Source organism: Lygodium microphyllum, chromosome 19 (assembly GCF_053477565.2).
Source record: "Lygodium microphyllum isolate KBCC chromosome 19, Lygodium_microphyllum_v1.1.10, whole genome shotgun sequence".
In the NCBI taxonomy this organism is placed as follows: Eukaryota; Viridiplantae; Streptophyta; class Polypodiopsida; order Schizaeales; family Lygodiaceae; genus Lygodium; species Lygodium microphyllum.
The window spans coordinates 4,777,596-4,802,925 of NC_141153.1; the positions used below are offsets into that span (position 1 = coordinate 4,777,596).

At 40.4% G+C, this 25,330-nt stretch overlaps 1 protein-coding gene across 2 annotated transcripts in view; it reads right to left on the minus strand.

Annotated features, from left to right (window-relative positions):
- Nucleotides 1–495: 495 nt before the first annotated feature.
- Nucleotides 496–25,330, minus strand: part of LOC148019511 (lysine-ketoglutarate reductase/saccharopine dehydrogenase bifunctional enzyme) — a 32,248-nt gene continuing 7,413 nt past the window's right edge. The window contains exons 9-25 of one of the 2 annotated variants that reach the window (XM_087701000.1): nt 17,046–17,142; nt 12,960–13,126; nt 12,784–12,841; nt 9,914–10,054; nt 9,526–9,834; nt 8,603–8,683; nt 8,265–8,330; nt 8,030–8,147; nt 7,813–7,942; nt 5,667–5,746; nt 5,181–5,339; nt 4,744–5,017; nt 4,558–4,666; nt 1,525–1,707; nt 1,352–1,421; nt 1,129–1,264; nt 496–943 (exon numbers count right to left, since the gene is read on the minus strand). In XM_087701000.1, coding sequence (XP_087557126.1) covers nt 1,203–1,264; nt 1,352–1,421; nt 1,525–1,707; nt 4,558–4,666; nt 4,744–5,017; nt 5,181–5,339; nt 5,667–5,746; nt 7,813–7,942; nt 8,030–8,147; nt 8,265–8,330; nt 8,603–8,683; nt 9,526–9,834; nt 9,914–10,054; nt 12,784–12,841; nt 12,960–13,126; nt 17,046–17,142 — 2,104 coding nt within the window. In that variant the 3' untranslated portion in view covers nt 496–943; nt 1,129–1,202. Of the gene's footprint in view, nt 944–1,128; nt 1,265–1,351; nt 1,422–1,524; nt 1,740–4,557; nt 4,667–4,743; nt 5,018–5,180; nt 5,340–5,666; nt 5,747–7,812; nt 7,943–8,029; nt 8,148–8,264; nt 8,331–8,602; nt 8,684–9,525; nt 9,835–9,913; nt 10,055–12,783; nt 12,842–12,959; nt 13,127–17,045; nt 17,143–25,330 lie in introns of those variants that run through there. The other variant, XM_087701001.1, reaches the window with a different exon arrangement.

Below are 25,330 nucleotides of genomic sequence, written 5' to 3' on the forward strand. Positions count from 1 at the left end.
CCCATTTGCATAGATATTCCTCCCATGGGCTTGTCTCTCAAGTTGTCTTGGTTGATGGTACCAAGATTGTGGGAAAGTCTTTGGGTACATATTCAAGCTAGGGCAAGAGCTCAAACCTAAACTTTCCTCTAGGTGTTACTGTACTTTGCTTGCATCATAGGGGGAGGTGATGAGGGCCTTGGACTATGAACTAGGACTGAGATAGGCTCTCTCTCTCTCTCTCTCTCTCTCTCTCTCTCTCTCTAGATAGTTAGAGAGAGAGAGAAAGAGGTGTAGCCCAAAATATTCTCATCATTTTCACTTGGTGTGTTGAGGTGATCTTTGGCATGTTTGGAAGGCATGAAATTTTGCACCTCATTCAGCTTTAGGCATCCCTTGTGATATTGATGGTAGCAAGTGGGTTCTATGGTTTATGTGAGTATCATCCTTGAAGAGATTGTTGCTCCATGGATACAACAATATTTTTGGCTTTCATTTGATGTGGCTTTTCATACCAAGGACCTTTGTACATATCACTATTTCGAACTCAACAACAAAAAAGAAAGATAGTGTCGTGAAAATGGATATGAAGAGAGGGAGGGAAGTATAAACGGCCCATATCTCAATGGACTTGAGTTTTAACTTTGAATATAGTTACAGTTGCTCCAACCAAGAGTACAATAGCATGTCCTTATGAGCAATGCAAACAACAAACGCATTTTGATTGCATAGTGTGCACCAATTAAACCAATAGATATTTACATCCATCAATGGAAGGCTTTATACATGAAAAAAGAGGAAAGGACAGTAGCAGCAAGCCTAGATCTTGGATGCTTGTAACCTTCTTGCGTAGAAAGCAGAGCACCTGCGGTCACCCATGCGGGTTCATGTTGGTAGAGGGATGGGATTTAATGAGAGCAAAAACTTCTCTTTCCCATGAAGCCTCAATGAGTATCGAGTATACCTACAGCAAAGGGGTCAGCCATTAGTGAAACTATCAAACATGATTTGTACCAGAAATGAATGATCAATGTATTCCATCTGTCGGCTTAGCTTCCTTTTCACTTCTTTGTAGCATTGCACAAGGGCAATCCTTACTGAGATGCAAACAATTACTGCGTGAAAGACCAGAAACTTTTAGAAAGTCACCTGACACATTTGGGGGGACAATTATCTTGACAGCATTCATATATTTAGCCTTCACATTCTCGAATTAGTGTGTGTCATCCTAATCTCTGTACATGCTCCTCCATATGTATGCCTGTGGTTTCAAGGATTTCCAAAGCTGGCATATGACAGCATCAACAGTCTAGTTCAGAAGCAAATAGGGCACTCATGTGTACAATATGTACATTTGTAGTGCAAACTTTACCGGGTACATAGATTTCCGGATCCAAAGGTCGAATCACTCCCCTTGACTTTATCTTTCCTTGAAGCAGCAACTGCAATCAGAGCCACGATTTATTTAGTATTCAGCAGAGTCTTAATCAATGATTCTCACACCATTTCTGGTAGAAAGAATGACTTGTGCCAGTTGTGACTCACTTGGGCTGCAATAGCAGCTGGTATGCCTACAGTGCGAGCCATAGCACTTTGTGGTTGTCTATAAGGGATCGTGGTAGAGGAATGAGCTGTATCTCCATACTCCATCAATGTTGCCACATGCTTCTCAGAAGGTCGTCCATCTTTGTACACTATCTCCATTTCATGATGAAGCAGCACCATATCCTGTATATGCCAGAAATACCCTTCTAATGATCCTGATTGTTATATAAATGTCATCAGGTTTAAAGTTTTCCAATATAATCTATCCTTCTGCTAGTTAAAATCTTAAAAGATCATACAAATTTTGATAATGCAAAAGGGCCTTGGCTGGCTGCGCTATGGTGTTGCTCTCTCAAACCTTAGGTGACCAAGGGAATATAGTCTGTTGCTGCAGTCTAACTTCCCCATCAGTCACTCCAAGTGGCCCCTGGTAGTGTGGATAAGGTCTAGCCAGATGTGATGCATCTTAATCGGTAGGGGAAATTTGGATGTTATATGGATGACCTTATTACTTGCTCTGTAAATGCTCTACTTATCATATGCTGGTTTATAATGCAAAAGGGCCTTGGCTGGCTGCGCTATGGTGTTGCTCTCTCAAACCTTAGGTGACCAAGGGAATATAGTCTGTTGCTGCAGTCTAACTTCCCCATCAGTCACTCCAAGTGGCCCCTGGTAGTGTGGATAAGGTCTAGCCAGATGTGATGCATCTTAATCGGTAGGGGAAATTTGGATGTTATATGGATGACCTTATTACTTGCTCTGTAAATGCTCTACTTATCATATGCTGGTTTGGCCCAAGAAAAGTGTTGGCCTAGTTACGTAGGAAACAAAGAAGTATAATATGAAGGCTCCTTTTTGTATAAAAAGTTGCGTCAGATTATTTCTCATTGCTCAAAATTAAAAAGTACCCAGGCTCAACAGCCAAGCTGAAGATAAAGAGTTAGGCTGGTTACACACTGAGTAATGGACACACCCCTGCCTAGAGTGTGGGCATGCACTTTTTGAAACTAGGCATAGATATGGGCTGCGGGCACAATACCTTTACACACCAAATGGACACAATTTGCAAAAAAGTAAAAAATAATAACCTTGTGAATTTTTTGATTGGTTCACCCTTGTCTACCACTTTACAACATGGGCGGCTGAGACTCACCGTCCAAAAGTGGGCAGGGAAGTTCACATGTTTAGCAAGTAAACAACAGGTCATGTCCTCTGCAACGTGTAAAAGATTGAGGACGCCCAACCCTTAAATAAGTGTTTCGATTGGTTAAAGCTTACAAACTGGGCATTCGTCATTTGGGTTATAACCAGCCTTATATCAAAAGATGTCTACACCTCTCAAGGTGGTGTGGAAGGGATAGGAGAGAGAAGCCAAGGAGGGGTGCTAGGGTGGTATAGCCACATTAGAGTGGCTATACTTCAATGTGAAAAATAGGTCATGGTGACCCATGTGTGAAGAAACTACTGCCGAAGCCCTTGTCAGTGGGTAGGAGTCCCCCCTGAGCTACGTGTAGTGCCACCTCAAAGCAAGTGGATGATGGAAGACCAAATATCCACTAGGTTAGCATAGGCTGGTGGGGCTTACTCCTTGAAGACTAGCTCACAGCATGCCTCTGGATGGGCCATCTTGTAAGACACCCAATGAGATCTCAAACCTCTAACCTAGATGCAAAAGGCTCTAGTACCTAGTAGGTGAGGAAGGCCTCAAGGCCTATGACGCATAGGAGCTAGCCTTAATGATGAAGATATTGTCCTATATCTGTGTCTTGTAGAGTAGGTAATGGCCTCAACTGACTGACTGCTAGTAGAAAGCACCTCAAAGTAGTGCAACCTAGGCTCGGTCCTACTTGCCAAAACATCTTTGAGGAAGAACTCCACACCAAGTAGGCCTCCATACACAACTAACTACTTAGTCCACCATAAGCTGCCACAACACGCAACTTTTAGTGGGCGGACTTCCAGTAGGGGATCAACCAAACAAAAGGAAGACTAACTGACACTTTGTATTCTGTGGAGACTATTTTGCAACTATTCAAATCTTTTCCCTTGTAGTCCATAAGATATGGACTATCTTTTAGCAGTTTGGCAAGCAATTACTCAACACTATTCCAAGACTAATGACTAGCTCCTTTGGAAGGATACCTAGGAGTGCATTCAAAGAAAAGCATTGTAGCCACTTTCAAATCCTCCAAAGCTTAGGCTTCTCACACATTTGGTTGACAAGAATGTGTGCATAAAGACTACAAAGAACCTTTCCTTGCTCACTGCCTCTAGTGTGTAATGAACAGGAGCTATTACTAGTACGAGAGATTGGGGCCTCAAGGAGCCCCTATATTTTGATTCTGGATCTTGCATTCCTACCTATGGCAAGGATTGAGCGACTACCATGTCCAAAACTCTCCTTAGGTGTAGCTGGGACTCAGGTGATCAGGGATAGTGGCAAGATTCGTTTGACAATAGTGGACAATGTTGTGGTTCATGTCAGCCTAGGGTTTTATTCCTTCTAAAGTACCTTCACAGCCAGGATTTGAGGATTTGTTTCCATGATTTGATTGGGCTTTCATGAACTCTGAGGTTTTTTGAAACGGTTTGCTAATGAGGCCTATCACAAAACTGTAGGGAGGCACAGAGAGAGAGAGAGAGAGAGAGAGAGAGAGAGAGAGAGAGATTGCATGTATGGACCATGAGGAATGCATTCATCTTTGATGCTTCATCAGGAGTGCAGAGCCATATAGTCCATTCGAAAGGACTTCTTCATTGGCAGCTCAACTTGATTGAGTTAAAGCTATTCTCCCTGGATAGGATTTGCTTGCTTGGCATGCTGCAGTTTCTTCTGCCCTCCTCTAGTCACTCTACTTCCTTTGTACTTTGAGTGTGATGCCTCGGATTTTATGCATGATGGCCTAGAGCCATCCTGTATCTTGTAATCATGTAATCTTGCACTTTTTTCGTAATTAATACAATTACCTTTTACGAAAAAAGAAAAAAAAAAGATTAGAAGAGCCTGTATAGATAGTTTTTCAACGCACATGCCTGCTCATCAGGAGAATATGACAGTTTCTTTTCCATTCTAGAACAAAGGGCATCAAAGGGGCTTTCGCATGTATTTGGCATCTCATCTTCAGTATCAAGTCCCAAGTACCTTGACAATATAATAAAATGTTAGAAACTGAACCGAGGACAACAGGTTATGCTTCTAACAAATAAAAAGCTCATTACCTGATACAAGCCAATGTTCTACTTGCAACTTTTTGACCTTTACAACACCCAAGTTTAATAAGCGTTTCATCATCAATGTGCAAAGGAAATGCACTACATGCTTCCTGATCCTTGGCACTGTTTATAGCTTTGGATAACTGTAGCATGAGGTCTTTTAACAGTAATACATAAGATGGTCTGGGCGACTCAGATAATTTCATTTGTTGCAAAAGCTGAGAAGGTTCAGAGTTGAAAAATCCAAGCTTTGCCAGAGAATTCATGATCTCACTAAAACCTGGAAGAAGCAGCATGGTTTACCGTCAGAAACATATGTGCATCTTAAACATTTTTGCATTACCAACGACAACTTTTCCAAACAATATCAGCTCACGAGTCATAAATAAACAGTCCATGAAGCTGGCTGGTTTGGCCCACATCATCCTAACAAGACCTTTTACCTTCATAACGTAAAGTTGCTCTAAATATTGTTGACGCTTCTTCAGATATATCATATAGTTCACCATATTCTAGTGAGTCACGGTTTGGAAGTCTCTCTAATGCGAAGGCTGGAAAGTCTGGAAAGCGCACTGGAACTGCTGAGCTGAAGAGAGCGTTACCTATACAAATAAAAAATTATACTAACTATTCAGATACATAAGCATCACGTGCTTGCTATTTCGTTGTTAAGCTTGAAATTACAAATGTCCACACAATGTAGCTGATGCATATCTACATAACCTGTCAAATATAACATCTCATATGCAACAAATGACATTGTTCCAGGAACAGAAGACTTTCTTGTAAGAGATTTAAACAGCATTATTGCATTTCCATGTGCTTCCTAATAGGCCTTTCTTTCAAGATTAAGCCTCTGTATGATTCAAAAAATACACAACTTTCCTTATAATCACCCTTTGTTTCACAGTGCAGTTGGAGATGTTTACCAGGAACGGAAACAACAGTTCCAGATTGCTTGTATGTAGCAGCATTCAGTCCTGCTCTCAGCGCCCCAGCGGGATTCCAACTGTTACAAAGAGAACAAATGCCACCCTTGTGTAAATCATATATAATATGTAGCACTACGAGCTTGATGTTCAAACCAAAATATCGCAGCAGCAAAAAATGGTAAGAGCATAGATGTTGAAAAATTATACTTAAAAGTTTCAGAAGATAAAACTTGTTGATGACAGATGCAGGCCAGAAAATAAAAAATCATTTTTACAATCATCGTCTACTTAATTCTCTCTTGAATTGAAATTAGATCTATGATCTCGCTATGCTTTCATCAATGTGACATGATTGAATATGATAGCATTGATGAAACGTCAATGTGGCATTGACAGAGATATAGTGTGCATCTATGAATGCCAAAAAAACCTATGGGACTAAATTGATGAAACGTCAATGTGGCATTGACAGAGATATAGTGTGCATCTATGAATGCCAAAAAAACCTATGGGACTAAATTGATGAATATAACTGATGCATGGTATATCTATCTCATGTTGGATGACCAAAGAAAGAAAACTAAAAGGTAATGCCATGTATATGTACAAGAGCATCTAGCTCTCGTACTATCCTAAAAGACTTAGCATAGGGTTACGTTGCAGGGATCAAGCAGATCTTGGCACATATCTGATACTATTTGCAGAAGAAAAACCTTCTCGAGAAACTCCAATAGTGATGAGAGATGATAGCATGGATACCAAGATAGTCCCATGGATCCAATTCATGTGACCAGCTGCTACTGCTTGGGGCTGGACTAATGAAACATCACGTCTGCAGGTCTTGTGAAGGCAGAGTCCCAGGCATCTTTGGTCAAGGAATGCCACAACCCAACACAAGGTAACGAATTCCTCTTACAAAGTCAAGGGCAGCACCTTTGGCTTATCCATGAGGTACCAAACACCTCAAGATGAAGCCAAAGGTAACACCTTCATATCCCATAATAGGTAGGGCATCTGCCTCCTTTGTCTCCACCTTTTCCCTTGGGCATCTCTTTTGTAAGCCGACCTCTCATGCCTCTCTCCAAAATACCTACATCTGGTTGATAGCACATCTCATCCCAAACATATGCACATCGTTGTATCCTAATCTCAATGTCTATCTATCGGGGCGATTCCATCATCATGACACTGTTTAGCTTGAGCTTCTGCAATGCTGAGCTGCATGGTAGGGATGTCTAGGCTCTGATAATGTATCCATCTAGAGACCATTTCCCTCAGCCATGCACGAGTCTCTGCAAATCAACATGTGCCTCTTCTTGTTCCAGGATACTGTGAGAAGTGCACTCTCAACTGGAAGCTCCTATAGTCGATGAATGCATCTGACAATCTCTAGAAAAGATCCTCAACTATGGTAGCAGCTAGCTCAGTTTGATGTCATGTGGTACAGCTGGTTTGCTCTATATCATCCTGGCAATCATCATAGCTAGTGACCAGTCCATCCTGCAACATCCATTTTGAAGATCAAGTCCTCTATAAGGCAGTATAGATCAAGGTGGAGTTGACTCACGTATTAAAAATACATAGCTTCACCCTTGGCTCCTGGAACTAGAGTTGGGTGCACTCTTTCTAGGGCAATGAATGTTCTGAACCTTAATTCTGTGTAAGTTTCAAACTGTCATAAGCATCAAAGCAAATAAAGGTCATTATCAAACTTTCAAGACAGGTATCTCATGTTAACAAATGCCAAAATAAGTTTTGAGGTCTCTATATGCAACACTGCCCATTCTCAAGTGACCACATCCGTTAAGTGCTTTAATTCTTGAGTTCCCTCGTTGGAAGAGAATCAAGTATCTGACAGAGTGAATGCAAAGTAAAAAATCCAAAGGTAATAACCCAACATATGGATTGGTGATATGCAATTGTTGGACAGACTCTATGAGTTTCAATAACAATGTAGCATTTGTACTGCTAACTCTTATCTATAAAAGATTCCTTATGACCTGTTTGAGCTTTGGCTAATAATGTACCATTAACCCAGATAAATTTGAGTTTTATGTGTGGACATGCTGTATAACCTGTTTGTGAGTATATAATGCCAATGCACGATAACTTGACATGTTACCAATACAAAAGAATCACTAACCTGAACTTATAGCCCAATGGGTTGTTTGCACAGGAAGGAGAGGGAAGCCCACCACAATACGATGTAAAGGATCGAACGGAACCACCATTTAAGCGTGCAGTATTAATCATTTTCATGGCCATCATATGATCTAACAACAGCATTATTTATAAGTTGTAGCTCAAAACCATCCATCCTTGAAGAAATCCAAAAATTGTGAGCATAAAGCATGTTATACCAATTCCAGGATCCAAACCCATTTCGCATAGTAAGGTGATATTTGCCCTCTTCGCTTTGCTATCAAGTGCAGACATCTCCTTACTGACATAGCTGGCTGTGACAAGATGCTTACCTGCCTAAATTTCCAATGGTTCAAAATCAGAACCACTAAAAAAACTGTTTACAGGAAGGTCTGTGTCACAAATAAAAGCTCCCAAAACCTCAGCAAATCTTTAAAAACTGGAGAAGCTTACCTCAATACAACAATTTGCTACCATTGTATGATAAGCTGGAGGCAGCAAGCTTAGAACTATTGATACCTGCTAACACAAGTATGAAGAATGGATGTTGTGAGTTGAACATAAAAGGTAAACTTGGGGTGAAAGTTGAAAATCCAGGGTCTTTGCTGGATGTAGCTGAACTTTTTGATTTTGAAACATCCAGTATATACTACATTGATACTATCAGCAAAGCAAGCTCTCTAGGGATTTTGTCACTTTCTCCCCTCTTATGTATAATGTTCAAAATACAAACAGGACATTGCTAAAGCTATTTTGAGATACAATCAAAGAATAAGGATATGTGAGAAAACCTTTGTCACTATATCATACAACTGAGCTTTGTCTGATACATCCAGCTGTATAGCTGACGTATTAGGGACACCTTCAATAACCTGAACAGGTCATGACAAAAATATCGAGGTAAGTTGAGAAGAAAAAAAAAACAGAACAACTCTTTAGTTAACTCAGAACTTCCTGATGGTGGATTATGCCCCAATAATCTGTATTATCCTCCCAGCCTTGAATTGCTGAACATTCAAACACACTCTGAAGAATGAGCAACTCGCCTGCTAGTGAACTCTTGGCCAAAGAAGAATACTTTCCCCCTCTTATGTTCAATCCAAGTCAAAAATGAGATAGTGCCTAGATTACTGTGGAATTGCTTGGAGAGAAGGGCTTTCTTGAACAGATTATTGGACACTGCTGATTGAAAGACCCCTGAAAGATTTTCCAGGAACTCCTTTCATCAAGTACTTTCACATATTTGAAGGGATACTTGATTGGATCTATGATTCTGACCATTCTCGACATTGCACAACATGTAAGTCCACTCAGATTCTCTAGTATTCAAAGTTTTGTCGATCTCCCTGTCAACTGCTTTATAATTGCCATAGATTGGCATATCAAAATTAACAGAGATTTCATATGTTTTTGGTGTGCTATATCTGTTATGAAAGGATTTCCTCACATTAAAGTGATCAAACGATGGTTTTACAACCAAAACGGTATGTGTGTGTTTTCCATCCTATGTATTCACTCAATGTTGCCAACACATTCCTTGTGTACAGTACCTCAACCAGCACACTGGTTACGTAAAGAACTGTGTTTAAGTGGTATGATTGCAATTGTTTAACCCATGCATGTTACAAACCAACTAAAATTTAGGAAACAGTGACCAAAAATGTTACAAAAAAGTTGTTTGTGATTAGAGAAAGCTTGAGCTTCTAGGTCTTACCTTAACAGCATCCTCAAGAAACAAAGAGGCAACTATTACTGATACAGGCGAGCCATCCCCAAGACCATGCTGAGCTAGATATTTCACTGCAGGCTCACACATTCTACCTGCTCCAATAATAAGAACCCTCAGTATATCAAAATCATTCGAACCATCTTCTGAAATTCTATTTTTCACGATGCCCTTTGGTAGTGTTTGCTTTTCTTGAATTTTCTGGTTAAGTATTTCCATCCTCTGTTGAGATCGCTCAGCAATGGCTGCCAGCATGTCAATAATATTGGAAAGAGCTTCCTGTGAGGTCGCTGTAACCTATCCAAACAAAAAGGGTTATGTGATCTTCATGTACATATAGCAGAGTATATTGATAAAGCCAAAGATTTAAGAGTACCTCAAGCTCTGCATGAGATGTTGCATGTACTGTTTGACCAAGTTCACAAGTGGCCAAATGGAACTGACCACCAGCCCTCTCTATCACATCAAGCGCTTCGTTTATCAGACGTTGATCAAACAAGTGACCGTCCAGAGAAACCTACACCAACCAACACAGCCATATGTAGTACCATTTCAATATTGGAAAGGAGAGAAGACATTCTTGGGCAAATGCTCAGATTCTAACACGTTCATATAACACTTCATAGGTGAAACACTACCATTCTCTTCCTGAAAAAATAGATTTTACTGTTCTCTTAGAGATAAATATGACATTTGCTGTTGCAGCAGAAACATTGAGACTCTAATTGATGATAATTCCAAAGTTAACAAAGAAAAATTCCAATAAATGTGCTGACCAAAACACGATGCGGAAGGCATTGGATCAGTATAAATTATCAGGCCAAAAGCCTCATGTCAAATTGATCCTCCCAAGGTGAAAACTGGTTGAATTCACATTGACCGTCCCCAAGAAAAAATTTGAGGCTTCTATTTCTACCCAGTTATCATGAATCTGACAACCTGAACAGGTAGGTTATTCTTTCTTTGTGTTAAAGAATGGAGAGAAGCAAAACTGTCATGCACTTGTTTTCATTCACTTCCTAAAACAACAAATCCAAATGTATTGGTTCTAAAGTCGAGTAATGAATAGTTAAAAGCATTTAAATCAATTAAGGTTTTAAGGAACTTATCCATCTCATGAGATCTATCAGGATACAGTATGACATGTAATTTAGAGCTTGGAACAAGAGAAGAATCCGACATGTATCTGGCCATTGGCTTGGCTTCAGCCTTCGTTTGTCTACCATGTTCAATCAATTACGACCACCTATGTTAAAATGTTACAACAGTGACAAAAGAAAGGGTGCATCACTTACACAAAAGTGAAAATTTAGTTTCTATCCTTGGACATCATGGATGGATGCCTGCAGCTTTAGCAATTAGGGATCACCAGGTGTGGACACAGTCAAGGCCCTTTAGGGTAGGCTAAAAGGTCATGTAGTGTGAATGCATTCAGGAAACTTTAGGGTTTGGGGACAAGTTTTGTAAATAGAACTTGGTACCTGGGTGTATAACTCTTCCCTGCAATGGCTCTCGGAGTCCAGACCCTAGGTGGCTCCATTCACACAGTAGGATTGTGTGGGCCAGTGGTATGGGACATCAGTCCTTGTGATGGGAGCTTGACTGACATGCTGCTGAATCCCAGGCTCAGAGGTGAGCTGGTTTGGCTCTATCGCTAGGAGGTGAGCTCAATGTCCATCCTGTTATGTTTCTTCTTGTCCTTGTAAGGCTTGCAAAAGAAATCGGATTAGAAGGAGAGTCTGTTGTCTATTGCTTCCAGCCAAAGTGAGTGGTGTGGCAGTCCTGGCTAGTAGCTATTTTGATGTGCACGTGTGGTTCAAGAACCGAGGGCTCTTCTTGGTCAGCGCAGTCAGGGCAGTCCAGACCAGACTAATTCCTCTGGTGGTGATGCCAAAGGTGCTGTGTTGATGGGCATGCAATTGCTCCAAGGCATAGCTGTGTTGGACATTGAAGTAATCTCCAAATCAACATGGTTTTATGTGTGCTTTTCATTCCTGATTATAACAGCAGTCACTAGGGTAACTGTGCCAGTAAAAGGGCACTTTGCTTTTTGTGAGTTTTTGATGCAGAGACCTGTGAAAGTGTAACATTTTTCTTGCCCTCAATAATCATGCGTTTTTCCTCTTTAAAATAATTATTTTGATCCAATCAACTATCGAAAAGATGATGTATAGCTTCCAATCTCCATTGTGCCAGATAGAAGTCGGTGTAGGGGGAGTAGAAGAGCAAGGCAAAAGAACAATCACAAGCAAGCATTCCATCCTCTGATTGGCTAGCAGCTGAAAAAAGGACTTAGAAATGGAGAAAAAGTGATCTTCAACTAGGGGATGTGTTGATCTTCTTTTGGGGGCCACCCTGTTACAGGCACATCTAAGCTAATCTACTTGTAAAAGGGTCAAGATCTTATGTCACATCTCTTTCTTGCAATCCGCACACTCTTCTTGATCCTTTAAAGCTCCCGTAATTTTGTAATGGCCAATACTATCCTGAGTTCCAAACATTATTATAAACTTAATTCTCCTCTTGATCTGTAATCTCCCGTAAGTTTGGAATGACCATACTGCCTTCAAATCAGAGCAGCACCGGAAGAATCTGTTAGATACTAATCTAGAAAGGACAGGATGAAGAAAATTAGCACAACAAAAAGTTCGATTCACATCTTAGCCTCTAATTAACAAGCCCTTGAATGCCTTTCTTAATATCCACACATCTATGGACTTGCTCTATCAAGTCCTGAAATTGACTGTGACATTTGGTTGATAGTTCAGCACAACAGAGCATTTATGTAGAGTGAAAGTTGAATACACCAGTAAATGAAGTGGAAATCAGGTTTAACATAGTATTGCCTTTGCTCACATAGGACTATGATCTGGATAAAGTCATAACATAGCAACAATTGAAAATTTGATGCATTCATACTGTCTTCTTTTACCCCACGTAATTCCTCCTATTAGTTGGAAGCTAGTAGTAGGATGAACAATCAAGCATGTCAACCAGGATACATGGAAGAGCCCAAAGGGTATGAAAGAAATGGGATGGAACAACCATCACGGAAAATAGTACTCCCAAAGAACAAAATAGAAATCTTCAATAATAGACCATAGACTTTGAAACCTCCCTAGTTTAACGTCCCTCACAGCATTGATTGGTTAGAATGGGCAACTCCTCAAGAAAGGTAAAACATTGATATGATTGAGCAGTTAAATTGAAATTTGGCCTTTTAACCAATTAGCAAGGAACACATACCATAGTTTTGAACCCATTGCCACCCATTCCTTGAACATTTTCTTCCAAGAGGGGTAATCTGTAAAGTAATGGAATGTTTGTCCATTAATTCTGAATATGAGCACCCAAATCGTGCAAGCTGAAGTCTCAAAATCCAAAATTCCCACAGATCATCTTGACAAAAGATGCCTTTATACCTATCATTGGAGAGTCGCATTCGATGGATGTACTCATAGAGAGAAGCTAACTGACCCCCATGGGCAATGCATGCCTGTTGTACTGGCAGCATCAAGCCTGATATTGAGCTAGCATTGGCCATATTTGTAATAAACGGAAGCAGTACATCTCCAAAATGATTTGTTGACTGCAAGGACATAATGTTTGTCAAACGTACCAGCAAAAACTCTTTTCAGGCTGCCCCTTTACAGGATATAATTTTAAAGTTTTCAAAAAAGAATGTAGTGTTTATAACTTATTTAATCAAACTAAATTACAGTCATCGTTCGCCAAAAAAGATTCCTTCTATCAGTAAAGATATACAATGCAAGGCACCGGAACCATTGAATTTTCCAGATTTCCATTGGCAAATGCAGACAAGTATGAAAGTGCGATATGTGTGTAAGTCAGAGGTTGGGGCTGAACCATAAGTGGCCCTAATTTTTTAAAGTATAATTCAAACCCTAAATTCAGGCTGCCAGCAGTAAAAATGTAGGTATGATGACATGGCAGTATGTACAGCAGTCATAGATCACAAATGCAGCAGTAGAACAAGTCGCCAGCTGTAGATGATGCAGCAGATGCAGTAAACGTGTAAGTCAGAGGTTGGGGCTGAACCATAAGTGGCCCTAATTTTTTAAAGTATAATTCAAACCCTAAATTCAGGCTGCCAGCAGTAAAAATGCAGGTATGATGACATGGCGGTATGTACAGCAGCCATAGATCACAAATGCAGCAGTAGAACAAGTCGCCAGCTGTAGATAACGCAGCAGATGCAGTAAGCTGGAAACAGGTGCCTGATGGATGTAGACAATGTCAGGCAGCCTTGGCTGAGATGTCCTCTGCAAATAGGGTGTGGGCAGCAAAGCTAGATCACCTGAAACCTGTAAATATGAGATTCGGCTGAATGGAGGACAGCCTACCTATTTATAGAAAGTTTCAGGACCTTGTACCATGCACCATTTTAAACTCTCCCGCACTGCGCACCATTTTAGGGTTTTCATAAATTAAGCATTCTTGGGGCTGTTTAAGAGGCTAATTCAGCACATAATGCTTATTTTAGCTCAACATGATGTGCCCTCATAGCCAATGTCAGGTCTAGTGTCTGTGGGCCAATCATGTGAGGTGCAAACACATTGCATGTGAAAGGATAATACTTGAAAGATGCAACTGTTGGGCAAGGGAACAATCCCATTAACACTCATGCAATGTCTCCAATGGATCACCATGAAGCTGGCAAACTGGGAACGCCATGTTCATGTAAGCCAAGTACCAACTGCAAAGCTGCAATGAGCCACCAACCTAGTTACAAGGTCAGTAGCTGTCCCAAAGTTTCCACAGTGTCTTGTAAAATCAGCAAAAAGGTGCTCAGACCAGTGATGGGATAGTGCTGTAGGGGCACTACCTGATGGGCCAGAAAATGTGCCAAAACATGAAATACAGTATGAATACGAAATAGCAGGGTGCCAAAACATGCCAAATTGATTCTTCAGGATTCGACTGCAGGTGACATAGTGGTGAATTCTTAAGATTGTGACAATGTCAAGAATCATTTGAGAGAACTTTGCTAGGATGAGGACCAGTATACCACGATTTCTGATGTGCAGCAACACACCTGAAAATTTCAATAGTGCAACTGCGGTACTCTGTCAAGATCAAAGTGACAAATCTCTCATTCTCTATATGAATATAGCAGATTTGGATGAAGAAGCAAGAGTCCAAACTCCGAAAGTACTTGCAAGGGAGAAAAGATACCACCTCAGGCAAAAGGCCACATCTACAGCAAGGATAGCATCATGGATGTCCACCAACATTTCAGGGGCACGAAGAGGAAGAGAAATGTGAATGTTGGATGAAAGGGTGTATATAGCAGAAACGTAATCATGGATGCCAAGGGCTGCCTAGCTTTCCACAGGTTTTTCCACAAGTCACTTACTAGTAGCAAATTACAAACTATAACACAAACTTGGCCAAAAGAGCTTGACTTTGAAGTCTGGGATCAATAATGCCCTGTCACAACTAGACCATAAAAGAATTGCAAATAAGGTGCTTAAGCTGTTCCAAGTGGAAGCAAGAAAAGTCCAAGTGGAAATGATATAGCATTCAGCAGCAAGAAAAAATTGATCAGTAATTTACACACACCAAGACAAAGAGAGCTCGAATGAGGCACTTTTAGACAGATATTGTAAATCAATGCAACCATCTGGTGCTGTGCTGAAATTTAAAGTATTGATGCCTACTTGGCATTCCAAACAGCCTCTCAATATGCATTTTAGAGAGCCAGAGTGCCCTCCAGAAATCGCCAAACCACTCAATCATATGTATTTTCAAAACCTAACAAAGCCTAGCCCCAGAGTTAGCTTCCCAAAAAGTCAAAAGGTTGTCCTTCATACTCCTGTCCTTGAGGAAACCTCCCTGTATATATCTGGCAAAAGCGTTGAAGCCTCAAAACAAAGGTGTATCAGAAAGTAACAGTTCCTACTTTGTTATGTCCAAGAGGATCTCTTCCATCTTGGGGAATGAGATAAATCGGGCATGTAGATAAACTAGAAGCCATATTTTCTGTGTCAATAATTTTTTGGAATGACCTCAAAGAGCAACTAGATGAGTTCCCAATAGCACATGAAGCAAAAAAGTGAAACTCCCAAACATTTATGGTGTGGCACCACTCCCAGGAAACTAAAAAGTTCAGTATCTGTGAATGAGGTCCGTAAGGAGGTTGTCAAGATGAATATATCACTGGATTAACTACTGATCAACCTGCCCATCCAGCAGTCTCTAATCCAGATCATGGCAAAGAGGTTGCCAATAGGTTGCTGAAATACTCAATGCATATGCCTTGGAACTCTGATGCCTAATCTGTATTAATGCCATCAGCTCTATAAAGACAGCTCAAGGAACTGTGGGGTTTCCTAGGTCCTACTGCGTGAAAGAAGGTAGCAGTACATTGGTCAGCTTTCTGATACCAAAAAGAAGCAGGCAGGATGGAAGCAAAAATCCTTGCATCTTTTAGTTCATGTTGATGGTGAGTAGAGATTAAAATAGACCATAAATCCATCTTCTAGTGAAGTGTTTTCAATTGTGTCTGGACTGATATTCTCAGCAGCTTGCTCATGATCTGAAGCGCATCTGCCACTATTGATGCCATCTGCCCAGGCTGAAAATCCAAGGAATCTTGTATTGTTCCACTTGCTATCTATGTCAGATCTCCAGTGACTATCAGCAATGCAAAAAGTGAGGCTGTCGGAGTGGAGAAGGATCAACAAAATCCAATCTGACAATGAAGTGCTTGATCGGAAAAAGAAGTACCAGGGGAAATACCCACCAATCCTCTGTGAAATGCCCAATCATCAGCATAAAATCGATCAATGCAGGAGGGGATAGCTTCGTCAAAATGATTATCAAATCTCGAATAAGTGAGAATGCCTGAACTGCATCCAAACTGAGGGAGATACTAAGGATCCCTGGACTTGAAGCTGGAATTAAAGTTCCTTGATGGCATTGTATGATCTGAAATGGTGGTTCATATCCTCTTGCAGAAAAGTGCCTACCTTCACCCTGTCAACCCCTTAGAATACTCTGCCCCTAAGTCCTTGCAACAGCTAGGAAAGAATGGGATACCCAATGTGTGGGTATACTAATGGTTCACTAGACATGAACTTCAAATGGATCAAGCTCCTCCAGACCACATAGGACAAACTACAAGACCATTCACTCTATTTACTCAGTCTCCACACAACCACAAAAGAGTATCTTCAACACTAGAACAAAGATGCATTTATTTACACCATCAGGGTCTTCTCACAGAGGATGAAAATGAAGCAAAACTAGAGGAAAGAAATGAAGCATAGGTCCTGCCTATAGCCATTCTTGAGAAACCATGCATAAGAGAGTTATACACAACTAAAAACCTCAGTCGTTTCCATCCGGCCATTCTTGTCTATATATGAAAAAAACAGTGTAATTGAGATCATTGAAGTACATGTCAGTTTGTAACTTTGCAGTTCTTCAAAAGGCCCATAGACAGAGAACAGCATAATAAGATATACAGGGTTTGCATAAGTTACCTCCTTTGCAAGTTCTGTAGGAAGGTTATCCGTAGCTAGAATTATTATTCCTTTGCCATCCATATCGTCGAAGTACAGGTCAGATACTGGATCATACCTGTCAGATTCAGTTTACATGAACATAAGATGCTGAACTCTCAAAGTAAACCTCCCTCCCTCCCTCTGTATGCCCACCTTCTCTAAATATTTACATCAGGCCTTCAGGCCAACCAAGCCACAACAAACATGAAGCCAAAAAGCTATCAGAAGAGCATTCTACAGTAACAAAAGGACTCTAAAAGTCTATCAAGTACCATTCCACAAGAAACAAGCAGGGAAGCATCACCCAACTGTTTCAGCATAGTAACATGTTGCCAGGATATCCACACTTAGCCCAGTCCATTCCCTTGCTTTTTCCAAAGCATAAAGTGGATAGGCTGCACCCGCTCATGCAATCACTTTTATGTCCATGAAAGCGATGGAAAAAAAATATGAAATCATACTAATCATAATTGTTTGGGCAACTTTCAGTCGCACATGCAGAGGTCAACCTTGGGACTTCCAATAGGGATAATCCAGGTGTCGACTTATGTCACCTCAAAGAACCACGACTCCCTACCACCCGAAGTTATTCAAATCAGTTTCCATACAATTGATTCAAGTAGATTTCTTGGCATTGATATGCAAGCTTGGAGCAAGACCAAATAGGCTCCATATCGCCATTGCCCTTTCCAAATTTGATCTTTCAGCCTTTAGTAACATAAAGGGATCATTAGCAATGGATTGTCCCAAAACTTTTCCTCCATTAGGAAGAGTCAATCCAATGATCTCACCATCAATAGCCAACTTATCCAGCAAAGAGAGCATCGGATGTGTCACCAAGGCAAACAACAAAGGACTAAGAGGGTGTCCTTAGCAAAGCGAGTGAGAAAGAGCAATCTCCTCAGTCACAACCCATTAAGCATGATTTGTGCCACTACATCAATGCTGATAGTATCAATAAGGGATGCCATTCAAGGCCCAAATCCCATGGAAGACATTAAATGTCTAAGAAATGACCAACTAACATGATCAAAAACCTTTTAATATCCAATTGAATCATAACAACCTGCCGGCAAGAGGTTTTTGCATAATCTATCCCTTATTTAAAGAGGGGGACAAAGAGACACAAAGTGGAGCATCTACAACAACAGAGGGTAGTGTACCCTCATTCCTTCATTCTTCCATTGATTTAGAATAACATACTAACTAAGTCACACATAACAAATAAGAGATAGGTCACTAGCTGACCACACACGACTAACTATGATTGAGCCACACCAACTCATTTATTATGTCACACATGATAGATAATAGCTAGGTTGTAGTTGTACTATAGTGTATCAATCAAGATCACTCAACTTATTTCTCAACACTCCCCCTTACTCTTAAGTCAACCGCTACACTCCAAGTAGCTCTCTGAAGTAGATGAACTTATCTCTACCAAGAGATTTGATAAAGATATCTGCTACTTGGTCTTCAGTCTTCACATGAATCAAATCTATCATCCCTACAAGTACCATCTCCGTGTTGTCACAATACAATGTGACTAATCTGTCCATCTGCATGCCCAAGTCATTTAGCAATTTCAAGAGCCAAAGTGCTTCACATGCAACTAAGGCTACACCTCTATACTTTGCCTCTATACTAGAGAGAGCAACTGTAGGCTGCTTTTTGCTACTACAACTGATCATACTACTTTCAAGATTGAAAGCATATCCACTTGTTGACCGCTTGTCATATGAACAACTAGCCCAATCAGCATCAATGTATCCTGTGAGCTCAAGAGGTTTTCCAAATTTCCAAAGTCATAAAACAGCCCATACTCAAATGTACCCTTAACATACCGCATAATCCTCCTGACTACATCCAAACTTGCAAGCTGAACATACATATCCTAAATCCATCTACTAAAATTTCGGAAGACCAAGTACAATCTCTTTCTGCTACATAGTTTTCAACCACTGTATATTGGCATGCCCACGCTTATGCTATATTTCAACATCTTTGATTGCTCCACTATCATGAGCAAACATGGTTGCCTTTGGTTCAGGAATAGTGGCATCCAAACTAAATAACCTGCCGCTCCATTTTACCTTTTGCAATCGACTTACAACCATTCCCATATTCTTCTAATGAAATATCCATCTTTATTGAATCCGACTTGCATATTCTGCTCAGTCATTTGTCCAACAGACAACAAATTTTTCGTAATAGACGATATATGCAAAACATCATAGAGACTCTTTTTCTTTCCATTATGCATGACCAAAGATACAATACATGTATGCTTAATGTCATGCTGTGTATGATGCATCACCTGTACATACATAACCATGAGCTTCTAAAATCATCTCATCAAACCATTCTCCGTGTGGAGTCATATGGTTTGAAGGCCATTTCTGATCAGCTTTGCCTTGCTTAGGCATGTCTTTCGATACATGTATTATGGCAAACAATCTATCCGACCGATCATCATTAGCATTACTAGACAATGCATAATGACCAAGTTATCTACCCTTAGCTTTCATACCAGCATGCTTCTTGTGACAGTCTTTTGCAATATGACCATACCTACCACAATAATGACAATCCTTATCTCTGTTTGACTGATCAATAGATTGCCAAGTACCTCTACCTCTAGGCGATCTCCCCCTGCCATGGAAAAATCCAGATTCTCTCTAACATTGTGCAATTTGATTGTTCCAAAAATTTTATTGTTACTGCCCATAACTGTGTCAAGTGTCTCCACGACCTCAAGAGACTCCTCGAGCCTTGCCACCAATAGCTCTCTAACTAGAGTAGAAAACGGTATCTCTACTTTGAGAGTTACTAGATCCTATGTTCAAGCCTAGCTTGACTTCTTCATGTAGCAACAATACAAGCAGCTCATCCCAATCAGGGGCTTCCTATCGTATAGAAATAGATGTATCAAAGGCCTTCTATTCTTTGCCCAACCCATTCAGGGTAAATACAACCATATCATCATCCTCAATCTTCGATCCAATGAAAGCAAGCTCATCAGCAATGGTTTTATTTTCAGTGGCATAAGCCTATATGCTTCTGTCATTTCTATCCATGTTGTTAAACTACTGCTAAAGCTACATTTTTCTTGCATATGTTACATTTCCATAATTTTCCATACGGGTATCCCATGCATCGTTTGGAGACCAACAATCAATGATTTGCATAGCTATAGCATTTGAGATGCATAATGAGAACCAATATAAGACTTTACTGGCTCTTTCCGACCACTATCTATAAGCTCTATGTCGCTTAGCAATAGGATTTCTATCGAGCACTTTTGGTTCAACTTCATCTCCAGTACATAAGTCCCAATAACCTCTTCCAATCAAAATTTTCTACATTCTAAACTTCCATAAAGCAAAATTCTTATTGTCCAATGTCTCCCCCACAATTTGAGTAATATTCTCAGTACCTCTTGCATTTGCCATGATGCTGTATTCTACTATTCAGAATAGTAGAATGGCTGTCCACTTAGGCAATACCAATGCCTTCAAACAATTTGCAAAAACCTATCACAATTTGCTAACTGCAGAGGCAGGGATTTCACAAGCAACAACTGCTCAAGACATGTAAGATCAGATAAGCTGGCTGTAGTTCAGTCACAGCCCACAGTGAGTATGCATTTACTACTCACAATGACATAAACCAAGTGCATTTCGGACCTCTTTAGCAGCTTTTGCTCACTTTGCAACCTCTTCAGTGTTTCAAGTGTATATGCAGCTCATAACAGCACTGATATACATCAATACATCACCCGAGGTGTCTAAAATGCAGCCAAGCACAATAGGCATAAATCTTTCCAACCAAAATAGGTTCAGCCCTGGAATAACCAGCAGTAAAAACTCTGCCTTAACTGAAGTATTTCAGCTCCATAACCTCACAAGACATCTCAAAACCTTTGCCATATCATCTGGGAATTGAAAAATATCCATAGGGGCATCAGTGGTAGCATAGATCTCATGTAAACATGGAAGATAGTCTCTTCACAGACAATAACCAGCAATAAACCACCTCTAAACTAAGCAAACAATGCTCAAAACATCCCATACAACATCCCCAAGTGACCAAGTGAAACCAGCCTTCCTCCTCGGATAGGGTGGTAAAACCTAAACTTAATTATAGCAATTAATAACTAAGCATAAACTAAAATGCACACATTACCTTAAAAATCTTGGACAATAGACACCTGATTGGTCCCAAAGCCGGCGCCCCTTTCGGTATTTGTTTATCTTTAATTGCTAATGGACAGTATACAAGTTAAGATTCCACGATCTCCTTTGCTGATCCAATTACCTTAACAATCTTGGACACTAGACACCTAATTGGCCCCAAAGCTAGCAGCCCCTTCGGTACTTTTTTATCTTTAATTGCCAATGGATAGTGTACAAGTTGAGATTCCATGATCTCCTTTGCTAATCCAAAAGCCCCTTGTTGTACATACAATCAACAAGCAAGTTGGGCCAATTGCCCCTTGATTTTCACCCAAAAATTGCACAAATGAAACCACCAATTGGCCAAATGCTACCCCAATTTACATTGGATGACTTGGCATCTAAAATCCCTATCATTTCCACAAATTTCAAGTGCTGATTTCAGTTTACGATGCCTATTCTTGTTGGCACGAGTCCCAAGGCGGCTGTCAAACCCTAATTTCTACAAAAATTTAGGATCTACAACAGAAAACCTCTTGCTGTCCACCAAATTTTATTGAGATCCGCTGAGAATGGCTGAGAAATGCTAAGATCTTTTGAGAGATTACTAAAGAAGGTGAGATGAAAGCCAAGATGAGAGAGAAATCCAATTTTCTTTGTGAGAAAATCCTAAGATCTACTTGTTGCCTACTCCAACTTGCATATAATACAGTCACCTACTACCAAGCACCTCCAAAATGCTGTCATCTAATTAGCAATGTTGTTGCCTGCCCCTCAAAGGTGTCTCCCTGCTGTCCCCTCCATGCTAAGGCCCCCAAATGGGCTACCTTTTCCAACAAATTGATGTTCTCTAATCAGAAAAGAACTAGCAACTCCCACTCTCTCCCCCCCAAGCTATAAACTAACCGAATGGCTAAGACCCAACTCCCTAAAACGTTTTCTCAGTTTGTATAGGCATTTTTGCCAATTAGCAGCCTTTTAAACCCATTTTTAAGTATTATCCAGCCATTTAATTAATTTTCAGAATTAAATAGTCCTGAAAATTAATTCAACCCTTCTGACCCAGCCCAAAATTAAATGTGCCCATCCAGAATTGAATTGGCTAGGCCATTTGCAAACTAGAGTGATCCCTAACCTTTATTGACCCTTAGACTAGCATTAATTAATTAATGCTAGTCCCTAGTGTCACCACTGATATTTATTGACCAAACAACTGTGCTAGGGTCAAAACTGACACCAACAACTGACCCCCAATACCTAGGTGGTATAACTTATCACAACTTTTGCCTTTGACACCCACCACATCCTCAAGTTCCTTGGACTGTTACCATAAAATAACTGCCATGTGCATCACATATACTAAACAACCTTGCACATTTGATTAATAACTTAATCAATGTTATCGGCAAGATTAAAGCATCTTAAAATTTCACATCCTCGTGACAACAAGCATCTTTTGGGCATGAATAGACATCAATATAAGCTCCAATGAGCTCCAAGCAATGAGGTATATGTTGTCTTTGTATGTATTATAGCAGACTTCCCTATTTTGATAGTCAATGGGAAACTCAAATCCAATGCCCAATGCCAATGACCGATGTCGGAAAGGAAGGTAAGCAATGTCAAGATATTTCAACCAATGCTTGCCAAATGATGCCAAAAACACCAGCAATGCTGCCAATGAGCTGTACAAATCAGATTAGGGACTTATAAGAAACAAGCACCAATAGCGTGAATGATGCTAGACACTATGCTGGATGGGCTGAGATACAATAGCCACCAACGGGCACTCCATAGTCCCTAATGCAAGCTCTTTAATCCTTGGAAGGTGCCAATGAGGTGGAAGACCAACTTGCCAATCTGTGAGAGCAGCCTAAGGGGCAGGCATAGTCTTTTTGTTTGCTACAAGGAATGATGGTGATCCCCTTAAGCTATATGAGCTCAATGATTCACTCTAGGGTGCTCAACGAAGCCTCCATAATCCCTAGAACAAGCACAAACAAGCCTGAAAGACACTGGGACTGAATGCTCACCTCAAAAGCAAAGAGCCATGGCTGTCACAAACCTTGACCTATAGGGATTGCACTAACCGAGGGTTTGGGCCAAGCTTCACAACTCCAGCTCTGATACCATGTTTAAAAAGAGGGGAAGAGATAGACACAAAGTGGAGCATCTGCAACAAAGGGCAGTGTACCCCCATTTCTTCATCTTCAATTGATTCAGAATAACACACTGAGTAAGTCACACATAACAAATAAGAGATAGGTCATTGACTGACCACACACCGCTAACTATGGTTGAGCCACACCGACTTAGTTATTATGTCACACATGATGAATAATAGCTAGGCTATAGCCATACTATAGTGTGTCAATCAATATCACTAAGCTTGATTCTCAACATCCCCAATTGAGCATTGAGAATATTATGCATGATATCACATCCCTTGATGAAACCATACTGTAGCGGATGAATCACCTATGGGGAAACCTTTTGCAATCTATTAACAATGATCTTATAGAAAATTTTAGACATGGATCCCATAGCAAAAATGTGCCTCCACTACTTTAAAGTTTGAGGAGAGGGAATCCTTGGTAACAAGCAAAAGCGTATCAATCTTCCAATCTGAGGGCATGCAACCCGATCACCAAACTTGCTGACAAAGACATGTTAATGGATCCTTAAGTTGAACAACATATGTTGAGAACAATTCATTAGGCAGGCCATCTCAACTAGGTTTTTCCTATGGGGAAAATGGGACAACATCTCCTCGATCTCCTCCTCATTGATGTGGGCCTCCATAAAATCTGCCTAGTCAGGTTTCACCTAGTCATGCACCATGTCCACAACACAATTGTGAGTGGCAAGAACTACATCAGTGAGAGTTTCTTATGGACCCAACAAAGGTTTATAATACTGGATGCACATCTGTATTATTGAGCGAGGCTCAATGAACACAACATCCTGTGTATCTAACAAGCGCACAATATTCTCACGTGCATATTTTTTGTGAAGCCTAGCATAAAACTAATGAGTTTGGCAATTATTGTCATATAAGGCATCCAAACAGGCCAGCAATTTATATTTTGCATATTTCTCATCTTGGAGAGTCTGCACTCTACATTTCAACCATTTAGAGGAAGTGATCAACTCATTAGATGGGTCCCCAGCTTGCTGCAATGTGACTAATTTTTCAAACAAGGATTGCAAATGCTGCAATTTAGTGCTAAATGTAGATACTTGTTGAATCCCATAAGCTCTAGATAAAGCCCGCGCATTATTCCAAAAGATTTCCCATGCATCCAACCCCTCAAATACAGCATGTTTGCCAAAGGAAGCTATCAATTGTAGCATATCAGAGAATTGATCATGCAATAGGAAGGACTAATTGAATCTCAAGGGCATACGCCCGAGTTGGGCCTTGAAAGCATCCACCAGGTAATGAATCATTTCCAAGAATAGGGATAATGGTCTGAGAGGACACGTTGTCTCTCTACCCACATATTAAGCACACGTGAAAGGAAAGAATCACTCTGACAAACATACATCCTTTCCGATCTAGCCCAAATTCCAACATATTGAAGGGAACAAAATGTAAACCATAAACCATGGCTCTGAAGAATGCAGTCTAGACCTCATGTCTTGTTTCAATAACAAGGCTATCAAAGCATGCCATGTCTAGCAATCTAGAGCATCCATCACAGAATGATGTGAAGTTACCTATTATGCAAACTCACAAGTATTAAAATCACCCATCACAAACCCTTGGCATGCCCTTTTTTTACACTTGGATTTGCTCAACTATCTACGCGGGTGGCACTCCTGCAAGTGCCACTCCTATAGGTAAAACCTGATGTACAAGGATCTCTTGGTTATGCTAAGTGGCGTACTCCTTGCTGTGCTTATAAAAATGAGGAGAAGAGAGTCATGGTATGCATGCACGAGTTATGTCAGCAAGTTCTTTAGAATAATGCTTTTGATAAATGGAACAACGTACTAGAGAATAGCAAGGATTATGTGATATTATCCTTGCGTAAGAAGTTCTCAGTACCTTCTACCACATAGATCGTTTCTCCATAAGGTGGATGA